Genomic DNA, 23554 nt, shown 5'->3' with positions numbered 1-23554 from the left:
TTTTATTTTAAAATAAATTTTTAAGTTTAAGAAAATTAAGTTTAATTAAAAAAAATTAAGTTTAATAAATTTTTTAAGTTAAAAAAATTAAGTTTAATTTTAAAATAAAATTTCTAAGTTAAAAAAAAATAAGTTTTAATTTTAAAATAATTTTTTTAAATTAAAAAAAATTATGTTTAATTTTTAAAAAAATAAGTTTAATAAATTTTTTAAGTTTTAAAAAAATTAAGTTTAATTTTAAAATAAAAATCTTTAAGTAAAAAAAAAATTTAAGTTTAATTTTAAAATAAAATTTTTAAGTTTAAAAAAATTAAGTTTAAAAAAAATTAAGTTTAAATTTAAAAAAAAATTAAGTTTTAAAAAAATTAAGTGTAATTTTAAAATAAAATTTTTAAGTTTTAATTTTGATCTTAATTTTAATTTAGTTTTAATATTTTAATTTTATTTAATTTAATATTTTGATTTTATTTAATTTAATATTTTATGTTAATTTAATTTTGATTTAAATTTAATTTAATATTTAAATTTTATTTAATTTATTTAATTTAATATTTTTATTTTTATTTTAATTTAATATTTTTATTTTATTTAATTTATTTAATTTAATATTTTGATTTAAATTTAATTTAATATTTTAAATTTAAATTTAATTTAAGATTTTAATTTTATTTAATTTATTTAATTTAATATTTTGATTTAAATTTAATTTAATATTTTAATTTTATTTAATTTATTAAATTTAAAATTTTATTTAATATTTTAATTTTATTTTATTTTATTTAATATTTTAATTTTAAATTTAATTTATTTAATTTTTTAATTGAGTCCTCAGTCATCTCGATCTATGTTTTCAATTAGGGAATCCTATAATTTTGTGAGATGAATTAGATTCAATTTTAGGATTTGGTTTAATTTTGTGTTAGATTCAGGTTTAGCTTTGGGTTCAACAAATAGGTATTCTCTGGATAAACTTCTGGGCTATGGTGAGTCACTTGGACATCATTAGAGTAACCATGCCTTCGAGGTTTTCCAAATAGTCCTATCCACTGGACTTAGTACAAAATTTGGTCTAACTGGTTAGGATCTATAAAGGGTAGCTTCGGTCAGTTCCACTTAGCCAAATGCACCAGGTCTAAGCCATATCTTCCTAGACATGCATAGACAAAACTTCCCTGACGTACTATCATCCAAAACTTCACCAGTATCATTTTTCAAGTTAAACTTGAACCCCTTTCTAATTAGTCCCAAGTACCCTGCAGGTAGATTAGTTTGGGTTACCCTGTCGGGTAGGTTAGTTTTGGATGTACCAGCTATTCTGGAGTCTCCCCCTGAATTATTGGCTTTTAATTTAATTTTTCATTCTAGGTTTATATCTATTTCTTTTATGGTTATAATTTACTTGATGATAGTCTAAGTTTTGATGAGTTTTAAAATATTTAGATTTTGAATTCTTTTGTCTAGGTTTGTATTCTGGGTTTTGATTTGATTTATTTGACTTTACGTAATATATTTTGTCTTTAGGTATGTAGTATTGGTTAAGTCCTACTTGCGTGGTTAAGCACGCTTTCGGAGCCCAAGCTTTACTTGTTGGTTTGTGTTCGGTTATTAATGATTTAAATGTTTTATTTGAGCTTGACTTATAGCCAAGTCCGGTTTTGTTGTAAATTACTTTTTGGTTATTTAAGATCAGATCTAAGTTCTTAGATCTTGTTGTAAATTTTTCTAACATATCTTTTAATTTGTTAATTTCTAATTTTAGGGTCAAATTTTCTTCCTCAAGTGTTAGATCTTGAGTTGGTTTATTATTTGTGATTTGTTCCTTGAGGTTTTGGTTCTCCTCAAGGAGCAATTTGTTTTCATTTTCTGATTTAACTAATCTACTATTTAAACAAGAAATAATTTTTAAAAACTTTCTATTTAAATTTAGGTATATCTCTTCGGGACCTTCGGAAATGAGTATGGACTCGTGGCTTGATTCGGGTTCAGACCCGTCTTCCGATTCGTCCTCCGACTCTGCTTCGCGGGCCATCAGCGCGACGTAACATTGGTTCTTCTGATCTTCGCCCTCCGATTCTTCCGAAGACGACGTCCCACGTTGCTTTGAGGGCCTTCTTTTTGGTCGGCTTCGTTTTGTCGTTCTTCAATCTCGGGCACTCGTTCTTGTAGTGGCCCTTCTTGTTGCATCCGAAGCACGTCACGTTCCTCGGTTCGGTTGGAGAATTGATCTTTTGTAGATCCTTCTTGCTGAAGCTCTTCTTTCTCCTAGTGAACATTTTCCTTACCAGGTTCACCAGGTGCTCTTCGTCTTTAGAATCCTGGTCAGAATCTTCTTCAGGTTCAGGCTTGTTTTTCTTTTCTTTGGTGGAACCTACAAACAAAGAAATACCTTTCTCGGCCCTAGCGTTAGTTTGCTCGTGTAATTCTAATTCACAAAATAGTTCATCTAATTTTAATTTCGATAAATTTTTATAAATTTTATAGGCATCCACGATAGATGCCCACAAAGAGTTACGTGGAAAAGCATTTAACGCGTACCTTATTAGATCTCTGTTTTCCATCTGGTGGCCTATCGCGTGGAGCCCGTTGAGGATGTCCTTGATCCTCGCGTGAAGCTGACTTGCCATTTCTCCTTCCTGCATTTTTATATTAAATATTCTATTTAATAACAAGTTGTGTTTCGTTACCTTAGCGTCACTGGTTCCTTCGTGCAGCTCGATCAACTTGTCCCATAGTTTTTTCGCATTCTGGTGCGGTCCTACCCGGTTCAGCTCTTCCCTTATTAGTCCGCATTGTAGCGTGTTGATTGCCTTGTTCCCCGTCGATGATTTCTTTTTTATGTCCGAAGTCCATTGTTCCGGATAAAGTAGATTTCCGGAGTTGTCAACTAGTGCTCTGTAGGCTTTTGTGACGCTGAGCCATTGGTCGAAGTCCGTTTTCAGGTAGACTTCCATCCTTTTCTTCCAGTACGAAAAATCATCCCCGTTGAATAGGGGAGGACGTACCGTATTGAAGCCTTCGATCTGAGGCATGATGATCCTGCACACAATAAAGCAATGACAAACAAAATCCCAAGACTTGGTCTTGGATTAGTAGTGCGGGAAGAATTAAGAATAAAAAAAGAACTAAATTGTTGTTGCACCAATTTAGATTTAATTGCAATGAAAAATTCTTCCAAAAAGGTAATAATACAAGTTTGGAATTATGCGAAAAAATTGAAAGCTGAAAACGAGTAAAAGGAAAGTTTCACCCCCTTGTCTGATTGGTGGTTGCACAAAATCAAAGCGGTACGGGCTCTGATACCACTTGTTGGATCGTGATCGTTCGATAGAGGGGGGTGAATATCAAATTAAAATTTCGTCGAGTAAACACAGCAGAAAAGAAAAAAACAATGCTAACAGAGTCAATTTACTTGGTTCGGAGCCTTTGACAACTCCTACTCCAAGGCCTGCACGCAAGGGTGCTTTCTATGGGCAATCCACTAGCAATTCGAATATTGATTACAAAAATTAAGTACAGAAATGCTAGAAAAAAAATATCGACAATAAACAATAAGAAGAAAAAGAGCAGAGCTTTGTCGGATGGCTTTCATAACGTCGTAGGAGCGTAGGAGAGCAGGTTTTTCAGTTGTTATTCGAGCTTCAGCCTCGACCCTCCTTATATAGGAGGTTCAGGGCGCCTGGAACTTTTAGGGCGCCTTGACCATGATGTAGCCGAGCCAACCAGTGAACTCCACATGGAACAACGATGTTGGGGATAAAACTTTGCCTCCGGGCACCCGGGTACCTCCCGGGCGCACAGACCTTGATTTCCAGCAGCTTCCTTCTTGTAAGAAAACGTTAGTCCGAGACACTTATATCTCCTGCAAAACAGATTATTAGCACAGTTGTAATAAACAGAAATAGTATTAATTAGATTCTGTCTCTCCGAGACTGGAATCTAGTCAAGATCTCGACTTAGAGTTCCCAAATGGTTCTAAGTCGGATCAGCGCCTAAGTTCCCTTCCTGGGAATGCGTCCTCACAGTCACTCCCCTCCAGTGACTTACCTTTACTTATCTGTCTGACGTCAGGTTAGCCATTCGACCCGTCTGGACTTCGTGCCAGCTATTCGGTCAGCCCGTCGACCTAGCTGGACTTCGTGCCAAACGTCCGGTCAGCCTGTCGACCCGTTAGGACTTCGTGCCAGCTATCCGGTTGGCCCGTCGACCTAGCTGGGCTTCGTGCCAAACATCAGGTCAGCCCATCGACCTGTCTGGACTTCTCCTGTACAGTCGGTCAGAGTGTTAGATCAACGGCAAAACTAATTTAACGTATTTTGTCATTCATCAAAACCTAGGTTAGACCGTTAATGCTAACCGCACCAACACTAGTATCTCCTTCAGGCGGAGAAGCCTCTTACAGTAGTGAAAGCGCAAAAAACAGAAGCTAAACTAACAAGGAATCACACAAGTGTTGGAATACAGAATTTTTGAGTTGATTAAAAGCTTCTGGACCAAGGCTGTATTTATAGCCTTGGTCAGGGCGCCTAGAAGGGTTCCAGGCGCCTGGGAGGGGATAAACTTTTATCCCCTTCGCAACGGATCGTGTTTGACGCGATATTGGTCAAAAGTCAATCACGGGCGCCCGGAATGGTTCCGGGTGCCCGGACCAGTAAAGTCAACAAAGTTGACTTTTGTTCCAGCCCCCTCTTCTCTGGTGCTGCTTGCCTCGATCCGGGTCTTCCGCTCTGGCTCCACTCGCTTGGATGATTTCAGCCAACCAAAATAAGGCTCACCCGAACCCAATTTCGGCCTTCTCGAGCAACCTTCTGTTTCGACTTCTCGTCCTTCAGAAACGTCGCCCGCCTCCTTCTCGTCCACCCGCGTACTCTTCCGCAGCGCCTCGTACCTCAGACGAATTGAGCCCGTCAGCTCCGTCTCGTGTCGTCCTTCTCGCTAGCTGCATCTTTTGCTTGACTCCCTGTGCTCCTAAGCTCCTGCACACTTAGACACAAGGTTAAAACACGACAGGACCTAACTTAACTTGTTGATCACATCAAAACAACCTTGGGATTCCAACAATCTTCCCCTTTTTGATGTGAGCAACCCAAGTTAAGTTAGGGTAAATAGACATAAAAATGAAATAACTAATATTGCAATAAAGTGCAAAAAGATAGAGAAATTGTAAAAAAAATTGATCTACCTCCCCCTAGACTTATACTTTTCCTTCTCCTCCTTTGATCACATAAAAAATAGAGTTTCAAGAAAAAATCTAAGAGTTTAAACTTAGAAAGTTTTGAAAATTATTTCAAAGATTTTCAGAAAATATTTCTAAATAAAAGAAGATTTCAAAGAAAATTTCGAAGTTGAAAACAAAATCTAAGTTAGACAATTTTGCATGAAAAAATATTTTGAAAAAATTTCTATGTTTTCAAAATTATTTGAGAATTTTCTAAGCAGAAAACTTAAGCAAAAATATTTTTGAGAAAATTTCTAAGTAAAAACTTAAGCAAGATTTTTTTTAAAAAAAAATATTTCAAAGACTTTTTAAAGTATTATTTAATTTTAACTTTAATATTTTATCAGAAAGTTAATTAAACATTTCATTTCAATATTTTGGCTTTCAGGCAGTGGCGAGGTACTAGACCTTCTTGGTTATTGGAGTAACAACCACTTTCTTAGACAAAGTCTCATAAAGAAATTAATTATTTAATTTTCTCGCTGAAAGAGCTAATTTTAATTAATAATTCAAGTTAAACAAGATTTTGGAACCCAATATAGGTTCCAGCCTATTGAATTAACTAGAAATTTCTTAGGGACATACCTTTTTGAAATTTTTCTGATTTATCCCTGGTGATATCTAAAATATCAATTTAAATTATTATATTTTCTAAAATTTGTATTCGATGAACAAGTATGATTTTTCAAGTTATTTACTTGTATTTTCAAATTTTCATTTTCTAATTTTACTTTATCTAATTCTTCTAATGGGTAAGATTTAGCTAAAATTACTTTTAAGTTTTTATTTTCTTTTTCTAATTTACAATAATCTTTTGTTAACAATTTAATGAACTTAAATAATTTGTCGGGAGGAAGAGATCGTACCTGACTTACTTTGTCGATCTCGTCATCCATAGCTCCCCCTGAACTACTGCTTTCTTCCGACGTAGCTCCCCCTTCATCGATACTCTCGATGCTCATTTTGGAAGAGCTTGAATCGCAGTCGTCGTTTTGATGACTTACCATTAATGCAAGTCCAGAGAAGGCCTCGACTTCTGATTCGGACGACGTATCATCCCGCGTCGCCTTTAAGACCTTGCGCTTTTGGACAGACTTCTTACCTTTGTATTTGTCCTTGTTCCTTAGCTTGGGGCAGTTGTCCTTGACATGCCCTTCTTCGTTGCAGTGGTAGCAGCGGATCATCCTTTTCTTTCTACCCTGCGGATGGTTAGTATTTCTAGACTTACATAGTTTCCTAAAACGTCTTACCATCATAACCATTTCCTCGTCGTCGAGAGAAGACTCTGACTCAGGTTTGTCTCTCGATACTTTGAGGGCGACGTTGTGCTTAGACTCCTTCGTACCTGCACATCTTGATTCATGCACTTCAAATGTCGAGAATAATTCTTCCAAAGTAATTTTTTCTAAGTCTTTAGAGATGTAAAAGGCATCTACTAGTGATGCTCATTTCGTATTTCTAGGAAAAGAATTTAATGCGTACCTTAGCGAATCTCGGTTACTTACCTTTTCTCCGAGATTCGAAAGTTCAGTGATAAGCTCTTTAACTCTCGAGTGTAGATGCGCAGTTGTTTCATCTTCTCCAAGTCGCAGGTTGGTGAGCTGGTTGTGAAGTAGATCCCGTCTTACGAGCTTGGCTTTGGATGCCCCTTCATGTAGCTCAAGGAACTTCTCCCAAAGTTCCTTCGCGGAGTCGTAGTTGCCAATTCGATTGACTTCTTGTGACGGAAGAATGCTCAGCAGATGGTACTCTGCTTTACCATTTGCCACGTAGTCGGTTGCTCCTTTTTTGTCCACTGATATTTCTCTTTACCTTCGAGTGCTATAAAACTGAATTCCATAATTAATAATAACTCAAAATCCGTTTTAAAAAATACTTGCATTCGCTTTTTCCAGGTAGTGAATTCCCCTTCGAACTTCGGCGGGTATATGCTCAGTCCGGTCATTGTCTTTGCTTCGATCGGCGGTTAGTTTTCCTGAAGCATCCTGGCTCTGATACCACTTGTTGGATTGCGGCGGGCGACTAGAAGGGAGGTTGAATAGCTCTGCGAAAATAAAAAACAACCCTTCTCGAACTTTCAACATAACACTTGCATAAATAAATTAACTAAACAGAAAGTAAAAGAAGAGGCAAAGGGTTTATACTTGGTTACAACCGAGGAGGTTGTTAATCGAAGAAAAGTGTCGCACTAGTATCTCCTTCAGGCGAAAAATTCTCTTATAGCAGTGAAAGCGCAAAAAACAGAAGCTAAACTAACAAGGAATCACATAAGTGTTGGAATACAGAATTCTTGAGTTGATTAAAAGCTTCTAAACCAAGGTTGTATTTATAGTCTTGGTCAGGGCGCCTGGAAGGGTTCCAGGCACCTGTGAGGGGATAAACTTTTATCCCCTTCGCAACGGATCGCGTTTGACGCGATCCTGGTCAAAAGTCAATCCCGGGCGTCAGGACCAGTAAAGTCAACAAAGTTGACTTTTGGTCCGGGTCTCTTTGCTCCAGTGCTGCTCGTCTCGGTCCGGGTCTTCCGCTCCGGCTTCATTCGCTTAGGTGATTTCAGCCAACCAAAATAAAACTCACCCGAATCCAATTTCGGCCTTCTCGAGCAACCTTCCGCTCCGGCTTCTCATCCCTCGGAAATGCTGTGTGCCTCCTTCTCGTCCGCCCACGTACTCTTCTGCAGCGCCTCGTACCTCAGACGCACCGAGCCTGTTGGCTCCATCCCGTGTCGTCCTTCTCGCTAGCTGTGTCTTTTGCTCGACTCTCTGTGCTCCTAAGTTCTTGCACACTTAGACACAAGGTTAAAGCACGACATGACCTAACTTAACTTGTTGATGACATCAAAATAACTTTGAGGTTTCAATATTATTATTTTCAATCTTCTCTAATGGTGGTGTTTTAAAAAAATGAATTCGAATCGAATAAATCAATAGATGAGAGAAAAGGAAAAAGAGATTTGTTTTCGAATGGAGAGAGGAGGGAGAGTGATATTAATGTTACATGCCATTAGTAGGAGGGATAGAATTAGAAGACCAGATAAATTATTACATCTTTTTGATAATTACTAAAGTATATTATATCTTTTAATCAATTCATAAAACTGGGTGCCTCTTTCTTAAATTACCGAAGAGTTAAACTTAGTATTAAAATTTTCACAATTTTAACTCTATTTTTTTAATTTTCAGCGAGCTTACTGTACTTTTATTCTACTCCCCTATCCTACTTTCAAAATTTTCATCCCGCCTTAAATTCGAATGTCAGCTTATTATTATTATTATTATTATTATTATTATTATTATTATTATTATTATTATTATTATTATTTGATATGACGTGTCGTGGATGATACAAAGAATAATATGGAGTTAACAGTTAAGATAATATGATCGTCAAAAATCACGAGGAATTAACCATCAAGGTCAAGAAATATATATCCGAACGAATCATTTTCTCCAGGACTTGGCTCCCCTGCCTCATGGTCACAACTCTATGTTCACACCCGGTCTAATCGCGCGTCGATTGAACCGCCGGACTCAATCTCTCACTTCTAATGGGAATGATCCTTATTCTACTCCCAATCGTCCCTAGCACTGGTCGAACCCCCAGAGCTACTCATCCCCTCACTTCACATGGGCACAACCCTCAGTCTACTCTCGATCAGTCCCCACACCAGCCAGACCCCATGGCTTAGCTCCTCACTTCTCATAGGCACGACCCTTAGTATACTCCTGATCGACCATAGTTCCAGTCAACCCCCCAGGGCTCAGTCTCTCACTTTTCATGGGTACGACCTTCAGTCTACTCCTGATTGGCCCCCATGTCAACCGGACCCTAGGGCTCAGCCCCTCACTTCTCATGGGCGTAACCCTTAATCTACTCCCTATCGATCCCAAAGCCGATCGGACCCTCGTGGCCCAGTCCCTCACTTCTCATGAGCATGACCCTTAGTATACTCCCGATCAGCCCTGACATCGGTCGGAACACAGGGATCAACCTCTCACTTCTCATGGGCACGACCCTCAGTCTACTCTTGATTGACCCCAGTTCCAGTCGAAGTCTCAAGACTCAGCCCTCACTTCTAATGGGCACAACCCCCAGTGTACTCCCGGTCGGGCCCCATGCTGGCTAGATTTGCAGGGCTCGGACCCTCACTTCTCATGAGCACAGCCTCCAGCCCACTCCCGATTGGCCCCAGCACTAGTCAGAGCTCCAGGACTCAGCTCCTTGCTCCTTAGGAGCGTGGCTCTCAATATACACCTAGTTGACTCATCCAGTGCTGGTCGGACTATCACCCGAAGACAACATTGTTAAGGAATCACAACCACCTATCAGATAATAACGGTTATTCGTCAGATAATATTCCGATACTCTGTCACATGCATATCATAGAATATTTCTCTATCTAATGAAAGTCTTTCGTACATCCTCCATCACCCGACATACTCTAATATCAAACATTCTTTGATGTCTCATTATTAAGGAGGTTATGAGCGACAGTATAAAAATAGGATGCTCTCTGTTAACTAGATATGCACAGATACACACATCTATTACCGTTCTTCATCTTCTTCTTACCACACTTTTCATTCTACTTCAGTCCTAACTTGAGTGCTGTAGTATGTATGCAAGAGATCCCTTTTTATTTCTTGTACTAACGCTCCCACCATGTGCTCTCTCTGTGATATGCGTAGACACATGAGTACCACTTTCATTTGTCTTTTCTTACCTCGCACGAAGATTCGAAGTCTACCAGACATTCACATTCTAACCTCAAGTCTTCTCTCCGCCAATATTTTTATCCTCGTCCGAATCAGCATTCAGACGTGATCATTATTATTTTAGTATCCACAAAACGTGTTCTATAGACAAAAGTAATAATTACCCACTAATTCAGTAAATGAAAAACAGTTTAGTTTGAGTTTTTTTTTTCCTCTGTTTTTTATCGATGGCAGAGGCACAGTCGATCTTTTCAAGGACGCAGGAACACTTCACCCGGACATCTCTATCGACTCATTTATTTCGAAGTCTCTATAATTTCTCTCTCTTCCAGAAGAGATCATCAGGAGCCGTCCAGATGAGGATTTTTTTTTTTCTAATTTATTTCAACGCCTCCCAAATCCGTGCCCACCGATCTGATAACACACATGAATTCATGGCACGCCACAGATAGGTACGTCACTGTGAATATAAATAAATAAAAATGATTTTTTTAAATAAAAAACGAAAGGAAATTACAAGGAAGCAGTAAACGTACGCGATGAAATCAGCGCCACCCACCACCGGATGCCGGAAGGGTCGCGCTGACCGCCACGTGTCCGTGGTGGCCAAGGTACCGTCGCCGGCGAAGCGACGTGGACGTGCCGTCATTATATTTACATATATATACACAATCTTTCTATCTTGGCGTCGTAACATTAATTAATTAATTAGTTAATGGCGTGACGAGTAAACCGCAGTAGCAGACGAGCATTTCTGTCTAAATCAACCCGGTCGAATCCGACAAGAAGCAACGTTTTCTTGGCATTTTCTCCGACGTATTTCCGTTGAACTTTTCTGTAGAGAGAGAGAGAGAGCCAGGAAGAATTCATGCATCGTTCCGACCGATTGATTGATGGATTTAATAAAATTATTATTATTATTATTATTGATTTAAAAGATAAAAGAGTTAATGTGCATCCGCGTGGCTTGTTCGTCTTTGATGGCTTCACAGCCACGCCCCACGCGTCCTCTTCGTTTATATCCGCAACGTGCGGCTGCCGATTCGTGTTTATGATTGAGATTCTATCTCGTCGATCCTGCAATTAATCGAGCCATTTTTGCCCGTATCGATCGATCTCGTGATCATTCATGGCGTTGCAGGCCCAGCAGCTTCCCTCCAATTTCTCCTCCTTCCCGGCGGAGTTCGGCGGCGGCGCTGCGATGGAGGAGCTGCTGATGGTGGAGGAGTTGCGCCGCCTGCTAGGCGTCCGCGACAATGTCGCCGTCGGCCTTAGCGACCCCCCGCGCAGCGAGCTCACCGGCAACGGCTCCGGCACGAGGGCGAAACGGGCGCGAGAGGAGGAGCCGACAAGTAGCCATCTCGACGGCGGCAGTCAATTCCTCGGCGACGCCTCCTCGGAAGCTGCTGGCTTCCGTAGCCTTTACACCTCCACCAGCGGCCGCCCCGCCGAAGCTCCTCTCTCGCAAGACCTTGCCTCTCTTCTCTGCCAGCAAAATATGGAGATCGACGCCCTTCTGCGTCTCGAGGTAACGAATTCATCTCCGTCCTCTGTTTCTTCCTCCGTTGGTTAAATCGATGTCTGCGCGTGCAGACGGAACGAATGAGGAGTGGGTTGGAGGAGGCGAGGAAGAGGCATTACGGGGCCCTGATTTGGGGAGTGGAACGGAGGGCCGCGAAGCGCCTCCGGGAGAAGGAAGCGGAGCTGGAGAAGGCGCGGCGGCGGAACGCGGAGCTCGAGGAGTGGGTTCGGCAGGCGAGCACGGAGAGGCAGGCGTGGCTCAGCGTTGCCGAGAAAAGCGAGGCCGTCGCCGCCAGCCTCCGCGCCAGCCTCGACCACGTCCTGCTCCAGAACGCCGCCGCCGCGCAGGCTAAGGAAGGGTACGGCGACACCGAGGAGGAGGAGGTGGAGGACGCCCAGTCGACGAGCCGGGAAAGATACCGCGCAGCATTTCCGGACGCCTCCAGGCTGTGGTGCAGGTCGTGCCGGCGGGAGGAGGCCTCCGTCCTGCTGCTTCCCTGCCGCCACCTCTGCTCGTGCCGAGACTGCGAGGCCGAGATTCGCACGTGCCCCGTGTGTGGATCCGACAAGAACGCCTCGCTTCAGGTATCCACGTCGTGAAAAAAAATTATATATAATTATTTTGTTCATGGTGTATTTTGAATTTTAATTAATGGACATAATGGTATATTTGTTATTCCTGATCCAAAATTAATTAGCCACGAATAATATGAATGCGTGAAATGGTCCTTGCGATCTTAATGTCAGTCAAAAGGTTGACTATTGTACAGTGCGGTCAGCACGGAACGCATTCAAACGGTAGGTGCCAAACCCTGCCTTCCCACCAATTATTTGGTTTTTTTTTTAACTCCATTCAATTTTATAAATTATTAAATACTACATCAAATTGTCAAAATGCTCCTTCGCACTTATATTTATGGTGATATTCTAGTATCCCGGCTAAGTGTAGTTCAAATCCTTTGTCTCTATTTCTCTTTGTCCCTGTATCTCATTGTCGATTGAACGGATCAGATTAAATATCAAGGCATCATGACATCTTTAAAATATATACAGTATTCTCGTGATGTACAAAGTATCCTTGAGATTTAATCTGATCCATCCGATCGACAATGGGATATAGAGACAGAGAAAAATGGGGACAGAAGATCTGAACTGGGCTAAGTGTCGATGAATCGATTCTAAAATATGGAGCAATGGAGCATGATATTTTAATAATAAGTTTGGGATATTAGACTTCACTACTAGCATTTTAAAATTTTTTTAGTTATTTATTTTTTAGTTATTGATACTAAGGATTTTTTAGTTATTTGGTACTAACTAAAAAAACTCAATGTTCTACTTTGACACGTTATATAACACCACTACTTCAGTGGCATATAGGATGGTCAAAGTGTGAACACTGAAAGGGGAATTAGAGGGATTTGAGATATCATAGGCATATTAAAAATGTCAATCGATAAACTAATGATTTTTAATGTTAATCAGAAAGATCTACTATTTTTTTTCTAGTGTTTGTTCCCAAATTTTCTCAGAAAAAAAAAAATTCCTTCCACCATTTAACCACATGTAATCGGGAGAATAAAATATGAAAGGCGTCTTAATTTACCTAATAACCATTAAAGTAGACCAAGAAACAAACCTTGTCAATTCCAATGCATCACCATTCACGAGTCGATCACATTCTAAAAGTTTGTTCAAAGAGAAAAGCAACACGACGAAAGACAACGCGACAAGAACAAGAATTCTCATCGCGTAGTCATGGCTGATCCACACGGCTCCCCTCCCTCACTCCCTTACGTACGTTGTCGTTGGGACTGACACAGTGCGAGACAGAAAAATAATGAATGAATTAAAGTGGTTCTAGATGGGGACAACTAAAACAGGCTCGCAGACTTTGTGACGTGAAGAAAAAGGTGTTCTCTTTTTATTCACGAAAAAAGGTTTTCAAATATCATTAATATGACGTCGATCGGTAACGTGAACACAACACTCGGCAAAAGCTACAAGCTACAGAAGAAGAAGAGAAGACTTACAAAAGGAAGAGGCAGCCGGTCAAGTCGACAAATCCCTCCGTGCTGAGTTTGAGACAACCTCAGCTGTCTGAGTGGCCCCATCCACTCTAGCTACCGTGCAAAAACTCCCAAGGGTTTTGTCTTCATCTCAATTCTCACACAGTGAAATGGCATTAAATTAAAGGAAGAAGTTAAGATAATAGGTGGTGGTTCACTGGTTCATCACATGGCCTGGGGCCCTGGGACATGTACCATCGTCAGTGGTGCACTGGCAGGAACTGAAGGAAAGTAGAGGGAGCTAGTAAAAAGTTAACGCGTTCCTCGGCATGGATTGCATAATGCATTCGTGTCTTTTAACATGTTTAAACTGTGATCAACCCAACACTGTTTTGATCTAGACAACTCTTTCCTATATTATTTTGGCATGTTAGTAGTTCTTGTATAATTAGATTCATTGAAGTGCAACATAAAATTAATGCTTGATAGAAATACAAGAAGAGCTTCACTACGTCCAATGTAAGGAGAGTGGCCCGAAAGTCCTTATAGATGATGTTTAGGAAACACCAATGCCCTTCAGCTGTGATAAGAATAAGAAATCAGTAAAATCTATAGCAAAAGGGGGGGGCATATTTGTTAGATTTCGTTTACTTACGATATTGTTCTCAGGTTCCCTCAAGTAGAACCCCTGGATAAATAAAGGGAAGATGTTGCAACCTACTAGAATGTAGACCATGAGTGCATGCGTCCCCAGCCATTCTATGGCCAAGGTTGGCTTCCTGTAGCCATAGACGTCGACCAGCACGTATACTCCAGTAAACATGACCCCAGCAGCCCCAGCAGTGATGCAGGTGTAACTCGGCGTGTATAAAGCCTTGTTCAGATGCATTCCTACACCAAAAATTACCATCTCCGTTTAGACATCCAAGCGACTCGAAAATCAAATTGGCACGACAGAGAGAAAGACAATCTTGTGAGTACCAAAGAAATCCAATGAAAAGGCTAGTGCTAATAGACAAAAGGAAGGAATCATCCACTGCACGATCCTCTCCTTGTGATCCTGCAGTTTGTTCAGCATTATGACGTATGCAAATACAACGGATAGCGAATAAAGATCAAATTCCCAATACCTCAAAGTGTATGATGACATGCCCAAATTGCAATCCAATCAAGCAAGTGACAATTGCCATCATAGAACTGCAACACCAACTAGTTAACATTTAGCATCGTGAACATAGCAAATAGAACTGAGAAATGGTAGTAAAGCGTGGAATAGCGAACCTGAGTAATCCTTCAGGATCAAAAGGAGCTTGGCACCATGAAGGAGCATCAGGTGGAAGAGGACCACTAGCTGGTGAGTTTATACTGCATTGCTGAAAAAGAGTAAATTAATAGGTCATGATGTAGCACAAATTCAAGGGATCAGTTAATGTAAAATCAGTGTATATAATACCTCAGTTCTTTCATACACAGGGCGTCTGTGTAGATGTTGGATGCCAAAGACTCTGCGGTCAATCATGCCAGCAGAATTGCAAGCAGGTCCTGTGTCACCTCTCATACCACATTTAACCTACAATGAGTGTTAAGAATTCATCGACAAAATTATGATAGATATGACCAAGTAATTAAGCATCAAGCAAGCAGAGTATGTGATGAGAGATATTGATTTTACTGAGAAGGTCCTCAATGTGGAGCCAGTCACAGGTATCTGATACTCCCAATCAGGAACATATAGACCATAAAGAAGAACCATGTAAATGGATGTTAGGGCAAGACCCACCAACCTATATGGAAGTATGCCAACAAGTATCAGGCAATTAGAATTTGCTAAATAGATTATTTTTTTCTAGCCTTTTCTGAGTGCTGATCCTTTAAATTTATGAAACCAAGTTGAATTACTCTATATGATGCGGGAGGAATCTAACATTCATCATACACACTTACAGAATAATATCCAACAAGAAGAGAGATATTTACAGTTGCAATCGGTATCGTCGGACCAAGGAATATCCAGACTCCACATCTTGATCAACTCTAAGCCAGATTTCAGATATTGCAGCTAACAGATATGCTATTGCTATTCTCTGTGAGAAGAAAAAACACACTTGATTTGATTAACTACCCTCTGAAGGCATTATGACTAAGTCAAAATGAACAACTCCATATTGTAATTTCAACATGGTTTACGTAATCTTTGGCATCATGTTAGCAGGTAGGTTGGACTCTCATAGATTACGATATTGATGGTGGCATCCTCAGCAATAATCTAACTATATATGTGCATGTTTTTGTAGTTTATAGATTTTTGAAAATATGTTGCATACCTTAATCTCAATGTGACTCTTCATTTCTTGTTCCACTTATAAAAACGGTCATCTAGATGAAAAGCTAGATATGAAAAGCTATCCAGTATTTTTTTTCTTGTCTCTTTTACAGCTTCACTTTGAAGCTACAAATTGTCCATTATCAATCTATTGTTTGCTTTGATTGACCTTCACAACTTGGGGAAACATTTTTACTAACTTTATTGCTATATGATCATAATACTGGATACCTACCTGTAAGATACCCATCCATCGTATTCTCAAAATATCAACTCCATATGTTAAATCATAAAGACCATGGAAATAGCCACCTGACAGATTAATATCAAGTTAAGAAGTACGATAAGTGAAGAGAACAATTTTCCTCATATGACAGTCCTTATTTTAGAGTAGTCTAAAATAGCAAGTTGCATACCTTGAACTACAAGACCAACAAAAAAGAGCTTCATTGCTCGAAGTACTGCTTTTTGGGTTGCCATGGCTTTGTTTGAGATTCTCTGAGCAGGAATTGTAAAATAAGTCATTCTTTTGAGCTGAACTAAATAAACACATTCATTATAATCTTAAAGATTGTTTGAACTCAGAAATTCAATTACCAAACCTTATAAGTCAATGCAAGAGCCACTCCAACTATAAATAAGAAAAGTGGCATCACAAAATCAGCAAGGGCTACACCATCCCAGGGAGAGTGGTTGATAGCAGGGAAATATGAACCGACGTTGTCTACAAAGATCATGAGCTAGAACAACATATAAACAGTTTAGAGGAAAGAACACGACATTGCTAAAAATCATACTCAATGTCACTCTAAAGAAATAAAGAAAAAGAAAGTACATTAAGGCATACTTATGTGATTTTCATTGATATGAAAATCGTCATCAATTGCAAAATAAATTATCCATCTGTGTAGGATATACATCTAGCCATTTTCATGCCTCTGTATACTTGAATGGTTTATTTGCTCTGATTTACACAAGAAACTTAAGATCTGAAGGTTTAGTATATGTCAATACAATTGAATCAATGTAAAGCTTAGTAGTGCCTCCTATTTGATTCAAGAATTTAGTTTGTTTTCATCTTTTGAACTCAAGGTTCAGCATAAGAAAAAAAATTTGTCCCTTGTTAATAAGAAAAATAAAATAATAGAAAAAGGTAAAACTGTCCGTCAATTTTGGTATCCCTTGTAAGCCTAGGAGATGGATCCGGAAATCTATATCAGGGTCTTTCAGACATTGACTGCATAAATTTTCAGTTTCTTCAAGATTCAGAAAACAGTTCTGGCCAATTTTCAAGGTTAACCCTGAATTTTTTTTTTGGATATCGACTTCTTTTTTAGAAAGCTAATGGCCTGAAAAGCTCAAGCACAATGCTGATGATCTATACCCCATATTCTAAACATAGTTAGTTGTGATGCACTAAGCAAATTTCACACCGTTAATTTCACATATATGCATGGAAATTGTCAAAATCCTACCGATTCTGCCCAAATAAGTTTATAAACCAGTTCAACTTGGAGCAGTGACGGACCTCTCTCACAAAAAGTAAATTGTGTTCCCAAATCCCATTTCAAGCACCAATTTAAGCAAAAGCCTATTCGCAAAAGCTTCCAAACAAGACCAGGTTTTGAACCGGTCATCCCACTGGTTTCCAATTTTTCCATCTGTAACAGAATACAATCTGCCCAAGCAATTCAACAAGACTGGATGGAATGACCTCAGGGTTGCCAAGTAAACCAACTGTTCTGTTTTTTAATTTTATCACTGATTTCCAATGCACTAAACCCTAATTTTTTTGGTCAATTGTGTGTTTATTTTCCGAATACAAATTTTATTTTAGGTGATACAGACCCGTAAAAGCAACAATATCTATTAGATTAGGCATACAACTAGTACAGAAGAGGCAAAGAGTAACCATATAAATTTTGATTGAACAAAATACTTCCATTTTTAATTAGCACACAGACACTGCAGGCTTCTGACAAAAGAAACTAATTGCCCCAGTGAAGCTATCCTCCATTAATACCTACCTTGCACAAATTGTGCTAAAAAAGTCATAAATATCATATTAAAAACAAAAAAGAAGGAACTTAAGTGGGGGAAGCACCGACCTAATAACTATACATGGTATAGACGTGTGTGCCACGCCACGCATCAACTGATATTTGTGTTAACGAAACTTAATTGACTATTATGTAATTAAAAACCGCTAGAAAACTTGGGTAGAATGCAGTGAATGAAAATTAAACAAGGGTTAAGAGGCTAAACAACAAATGGCACCATGAGTGCTAAGACACTGAGATTCTTTAAATCTGGCATTTAGGCACTCATGACCTACTTCTCTACTCTACTGTCTGCTCACCCTCCTCTCTGTGACAGCAACTTGATTCCCCCGCTTAACTCAAGGTGCAATTACTCTGTACCAGAAATTACCTGAAGCGATTGCAATGTGTGAAACTGTCAACAATTGCCTATCTTGTGAGAGAAATGAAGTCACCAGTCACTGAGTATGTGTTTGGAGGATGTCAAAGTATGTGTTTTGGAGGGAGAAATTGGAAAAGAATTAATGGCCTAATAATCCAATGTGTTTTCTGCTAATTGTTATGTAACTAGCTAAGATTACGACCACAGATAATGGAGGATAGTGCCACCCTTCACTGAATAGAGCAACATGGACATGAATAAACTCGTCAAGTATACACCACCTCCAAAAAAAATCGTCAAGTATATTTTGACCCCAAAAAAGTCTAATTATATACGACAACTAAAGAGCTTTAAAATATTGTCCAACTCTTCTTTGTTTATTTTTTTGTCGCAATACAATAATGGTCTTGTATTATGGGAGGTTTGTGCCATATATAATTTATATAATTGCGTGCATTGTTGGATCGCCCACTAGCAGATCTATCTTGTAAACTTTTTTTATTTTAAAAGGCAAAATAAGAAGAATGCAAGCATTTGCCCGCATTAACTCGCAAGAGTAAGAACTGAGCCCTTTATTTCCGTGGTAAGCAAATGAATTCAGAATCACGCAAGGGAGCACAGAACTTTTTGACAAAGTTTAGCTGAACTAGATGCGCAAACGATGCCCACCCACTTAGAACAATAAAATCGATGGCGATGGATTTAATGAACCAGAGTAACCATAAGCAAAACTAAGATCGATGCAATGCCAAAAAAGAGAGAAAATAAATAAGAATCTTTAGAAAGTAACGGCGATCAGGACAGGTCCGGAAAATTAAACTGAGGCGGGCCGAGCGTACATACCGCGACGGTGAGGCCTCGGAAGACATCGAGCGACACGAGTCGCGGCGCGCGCTTCAGAGCCGTGGACTCGGCCTTACCCGGCGGCACGACGCCTTCTCCGGCGCCGTTTTCCAGGTCCCTCTGACTGTCGACGGCGAGGGAGAGGGCTTTGTGGTTTGGATCGGCGGCGGCGGAGGCGGCGCTTCCTTCGTCGGCGGCCTTGATGAGCTCGTACACCGCCATGTTCTGGATCTGATCCCGATGCGGAGGAATGCGGGTGGGTCGGGTGCTGCGAACCGCTCGTTTTATTGCGATTCGTGGACCGGCACGATGGCTTCCCTCCATCTTCCTACCGCTCCGCAACGCTCGCTTTTTAAAGGACAGGAAGCGGGCGAAGAGTATAATCATAATAATAATAATAATTATTATCCAAAAATAAAAAATACACATATCTTATTTATTTATTTATTCCTATCACTCTAATTTTTCTTATTTAAATTACTTTATGATTCACTCAAAGTATTTTCATTTATTATCGACAGACATATATTAGTAAAAAAAATCCTTTATCTTGTTAATTAATTTAGTGGTTGAATATAAATTAATCTTATAATTTATATGAAGTGAAGGGTGAAAAATATAATCATCGTTTACTATTTTTATTTAAAGAAATACTGTAGGTTCATCTTTAGAGGTTAAATCGAGAATAAAAGAATATTTAAAATAAAAAATTATAGATAGAATATTTTTAATATGACAGAACACTATGAGGAATATATGCAATTGGAAAAATTTATGAATAAAACGAAATAAAAATCATTAATCAAGAATAGTATTCCTCGTGCAGGTAATAGATCTACCGTCGAGGAGCCTCAACGTGGAGCGATGGGACTTCGTCCACGTCGATATTTGTAATGTTGATGTTGGAATATATTCTTAATTTGTGTCCTTCGAATTAAAGAATATGAATAGTTTGTAAAATTTGGCACGTGCTTATTCTACTGAGGGGATGTTATTGAAAAATATTTGTTAATTTTATTCTCAATTTATAGTTTTTTACTTGATTGGTGTAATATTATATAGTGTAACAATTTTGAAATATTAATATCATAGTTGTTTTAGCTAAAGTGATTATAATATAAAATAATTTTAATCAAAATTATTCTGGTGTTAATTAAATTGAAAAGTGATTGCTTATCTATTTATTTATTTAAATGAAATTTACTATATTAGGTTTGCATTAATTGTTAATTCAGATCATCACAAAATACAAAGAAAGTATCCAATTTACCTTATTATTAAATAGTAAAATGCACACCAAAAAAATATCTAAAATTAAGTATAAAATAAGTGAAAAAAGAAATACCAAGTGAGCTATTAGACAAGTAAAATGATCTTAGAACATAAATGATCAAAATGGTAATATTTGACTATAAGGTTTATATTTTAATATTTAAACTTTTAAAAGATTATATTTTCAATGAAAAATAACAAGACAGGCACATCAAAATTACTCCAAACAAAACTACCAACCACCAAAATTGAGTAGTGATGTGTCTGTTGAACCAATGTAAAGTTTTGTGGCATCCATTGGAGAAAAGAAAAGTTTACCAATAAAAATAAATGATTGGTTCTTATTATTTTTTATTTGTAATAATGATTATCGGTAAAAAAAAAGAATTACGAATAATCCTTGGTCAATAAATATGAATCCCCTATCATTATTTGATCTTGTTTGAGCACGAGATCGTTTTTTCTTGGTCCGCCTCCTAATTACATTCAGATTCCTTACAATCTCTTGTTAGATTCATCTTTCCATCTAAATTATAATTTTGGATTGAATCAAGTGACCAGAGACTGGCAACTATAAATAAGTCATCTCCTTCTTAATATCATATAGTTCGTCAATCACCTATGGTCTTCGATCGTTTGATTTAATCTAAAAATATAACCTAAGTGGGAAGGTGAACTCAGACAAAAATTACAATCAATTATGATATGCAATCAGATTTTGACTGTAATTACAAAGTGAACCAAGGATCCCTTCTCTATTATTTTAGTCTGTGTCTTTTTTTTTTAATTACCCAACAAGCAAATGACTAGTATATTTTAAAAAAATAATAATAATAAAATATATATTTGATTAATAATTTTTTAAAAAAATATTGACTAAATATATATTAGTCGATAAATATTTTAAAAGTTTACCAGTTAATATATTTGATTGGTAAAAATTTTACCGATCAATATATATTTTGTCAGTATTTTTAATTGACTTACGGATAAAAATATATTTGAATGCTAAAGTTCGAAAACACGAAGACTGAACTACTTTTATCTATCATTTACATAAAATAATAATAGATAAAAAAATTTAAAAAAAATAGTTGTAAATTTTACCCAAAGTATTAAATAATCCAAAATTATAAAAAAAAAATATCAAATAACTAATAAACGGCTACCATAATAAAAGTTCTAAACAAGGTATCAAAACTATTTAGATCATCTTCTCATTTATAAATAATTCATTAGGTTGGTATCACATGAAGAACTACTGTAATATTTCTTGTGTCTTGACTTCTAAGTTGAACATGTAACTCTTACCTCATCATTATTTCATATTTTATAGGAGATAGGGACCATATTATCTCTATGAATTATATGACGACTAATCAATTATTAAAAACAACATAAAAGTGAATGAGGGTCGGTTAAGTCTATTTGAAGTCTTATGTGGAAATTTTTTTTTTAACCTTTGTTGTTGTTTTTAAAAAAAATCTCGCATTTTTTTTCATTTAGACTTAAAATCGAAAACAGTGCATTAATTTTTTTAACAAATTAAATAATAATTTTAAAAAAAATTATACAATTTAATTTTCTCACTTTATTAATTAAATTTTTATATTCAAATTTTAATAACCTAATTAAGATAAATATAAACTTTACTGTATTAAATAGAATAATATTATTAGATATAATAATGCACCTAAGTAGATAATAAATTTACAATTAATTTAACTAAAAATAAATGTATTAAAAATTATTTAAAAATAAAGAAAGAGAGAAGTACATCTAATTATTTAAATAAAAAATAGATAGAACAATCTTAAAAAAAAACAAAATTGAGGAAATAGGATAACAATAAAAAAATTTTGCTCCCTCTTGTCATCGACGAAGCATAAAAAACAAATAAATAAAAAATAATGTACAAAATGATAAAACTGTATATAATCCTTAAAAAATAAAGATATCAACCATTATCATTTATCAAGAACTAAATAGAAACCTTTTAAGCACTAGGTAAAATTAAAGAAAAAAAAAACCATATTTTCATTACTTAAACCAGAACAATTATAAATGATAGAATGAAGAAAAAAAAAATCGAATAATTTATGACTATAAATATATCTAAATAAAAGTTAAACTTAATATCTATCAAAGAAGCGAAATGGCAAAGGTATCTAACTCGTTATTACTAAAAAATAATAAAATATTTTATTTTAATTAGGCACAATATGGATGAATACATGAACATTTGAATTTAATCAAGTAAGGAGCATCGTAACATCGATCGGATCAGCATGTTAATGTTAGGTAGAGACGTGGAGTTTCTCTTCTCGAATCTTAATGAGCAAGAGAAGAACATAGAGGAGGAGTTGGAAAAGGGAAAGAGGGGGAACTTAAAAAAAACTAACATTTTTATTTTGCACTGTATGGATAAGATAAAAAATTTCTAATTAATATTCTTATTCATAAAGATAAAACATCACCAACTAATGAGAAATATAATGAGAGTAGGTTATGATTAAGAGATATTGAAGAGAAATTGATTAAGTTTTACAAAATAACATTCATAATTAAAAATAAATTTAATTTGTTAAAAAAAAAAGTTCCTTTATTACTCTATTGGAACTCTAATGAAATCTTTGCAAAATTTGAAGATAGATTGAGATCGCGCAAATATTTAATTAGATCCTATTCTTTTCTATTATCTTAAAAAAAATATACATAAAAATATATTTAATATATTCATGATCCTAATTTTTAGAGAATGAGATTGTATAAATTTTTATTATGTGGACCTTATTTTTATTTTTTTTTAAATATTTAATATATTAAAAATAATGAATCCCAATAAAAATTAAGAGCGACATAAGCCTTAATGATCTCCTAAAGTTGGCCATGAAGTCAATTGATAGGATAACAATGATCTGAATTCTATCAAATCAAAAAGAAAGTGTGATTAAAAAAACATGAAAACTATATAAAACATTAACACTGACAGTTAAATCACCAACATCATAAGTTATGATTCCACTGTTGTTGTATGACAATTGTACTCTATATTTTTATATATATATAACCTAGATACAGATGAGAGACATCATAAATAAATATAATTATTTTTTACTATAATCTTATATTAGAGATTGTACCATTAGTTGAAAGAATGCAAATGAGAAAAATACATTATTTTTGATAATATATCTTGAAAGCAAATATTATATTGTTAGCAGACCAATGGCTA

At 36.7% G+C, this 23554-nt stretch overlaps 2 protein-coding genes across 2 annotated transcripts; one reads left to right on the top strand and one right to left on the bottom strand.

Annotated features, from left to right (window-relative positions):
• Nucleotides 1-10916: 10916 nt before the first annotated feature.
• LOC122040885 (probable BOI-related E3 ubiquitin-protein ligase 2) lies at nucleotides 10917-12127 on the top strand. The gene is made up of 2 exons (XM_042600363.1): nucleotides 10917-11458; nucleotides 11524-12127. Exons 1-2 carry the CDS (start codon nucleotides 11060-11062, stop codon nucleotides 12049-12051), a joined length of 927 nt encoding a protein of 308 aa, XP_042456297.1. The 5' UTR covers nucleotides 10917-11059; the 3' UTR covers nucleotides 12052-12127.
• A 1770-nt stretch (nucleotides 12128-13897) lies between these two features.
• LOC122040884 (heparan-alpha-glucosaminide N-acetyltransferase-like) lies at nucleotides 13898-19371 on the bottom strand. Its single transcript, XM_042600362.1, has 12 exons — nucleotides 19048-19371; nucleotides 16386-16523; nucleotides 16200-16281; nucleotides 16019-16095; nucleotides 15438-15544; nucleotides 15133-15244; nucleotides 14914-15030; nucleotides 14742-14833; nucleotides 14591-14657; nucleotides 14442-14520; nucleotides 14116-14351; nucleotides 13898-14040 (listed from the first exon to the last, which is right to left on the bottom strand). Exons 1-12 carry the CDS (start codon nucleotides 19369-19371, stop codon nucleotides 14017-14019), a joined length of 1455 nt encoding a protein of 484 aa, XP_042456296.1. The 3' UTR covers nucleotides 13898-14016.
• Between the last annotated feature and the right edge of the window lie 4183 nt (nucleotides 19372-23554).

Source organism: Zingiber officinale, chromosome 2A (assembly GCF_018446385.1).
Source record: "Zingiber officinale cultivar Zhangliang chromosome 2A, Zo_v1.1, whole genome shotgun sequence".
Lineage (NCBI taxonomy): Eukaryota > Viridiplantae > Streptophyta > Magnoliopsida > Zingiberales > Zingiberaceae > Zingiber > Zingiber officinale.
Note: the sequence above shows the minus strand (reverse complement) of the source record. Positions and strands in the feature narration are given on the sequence as shown.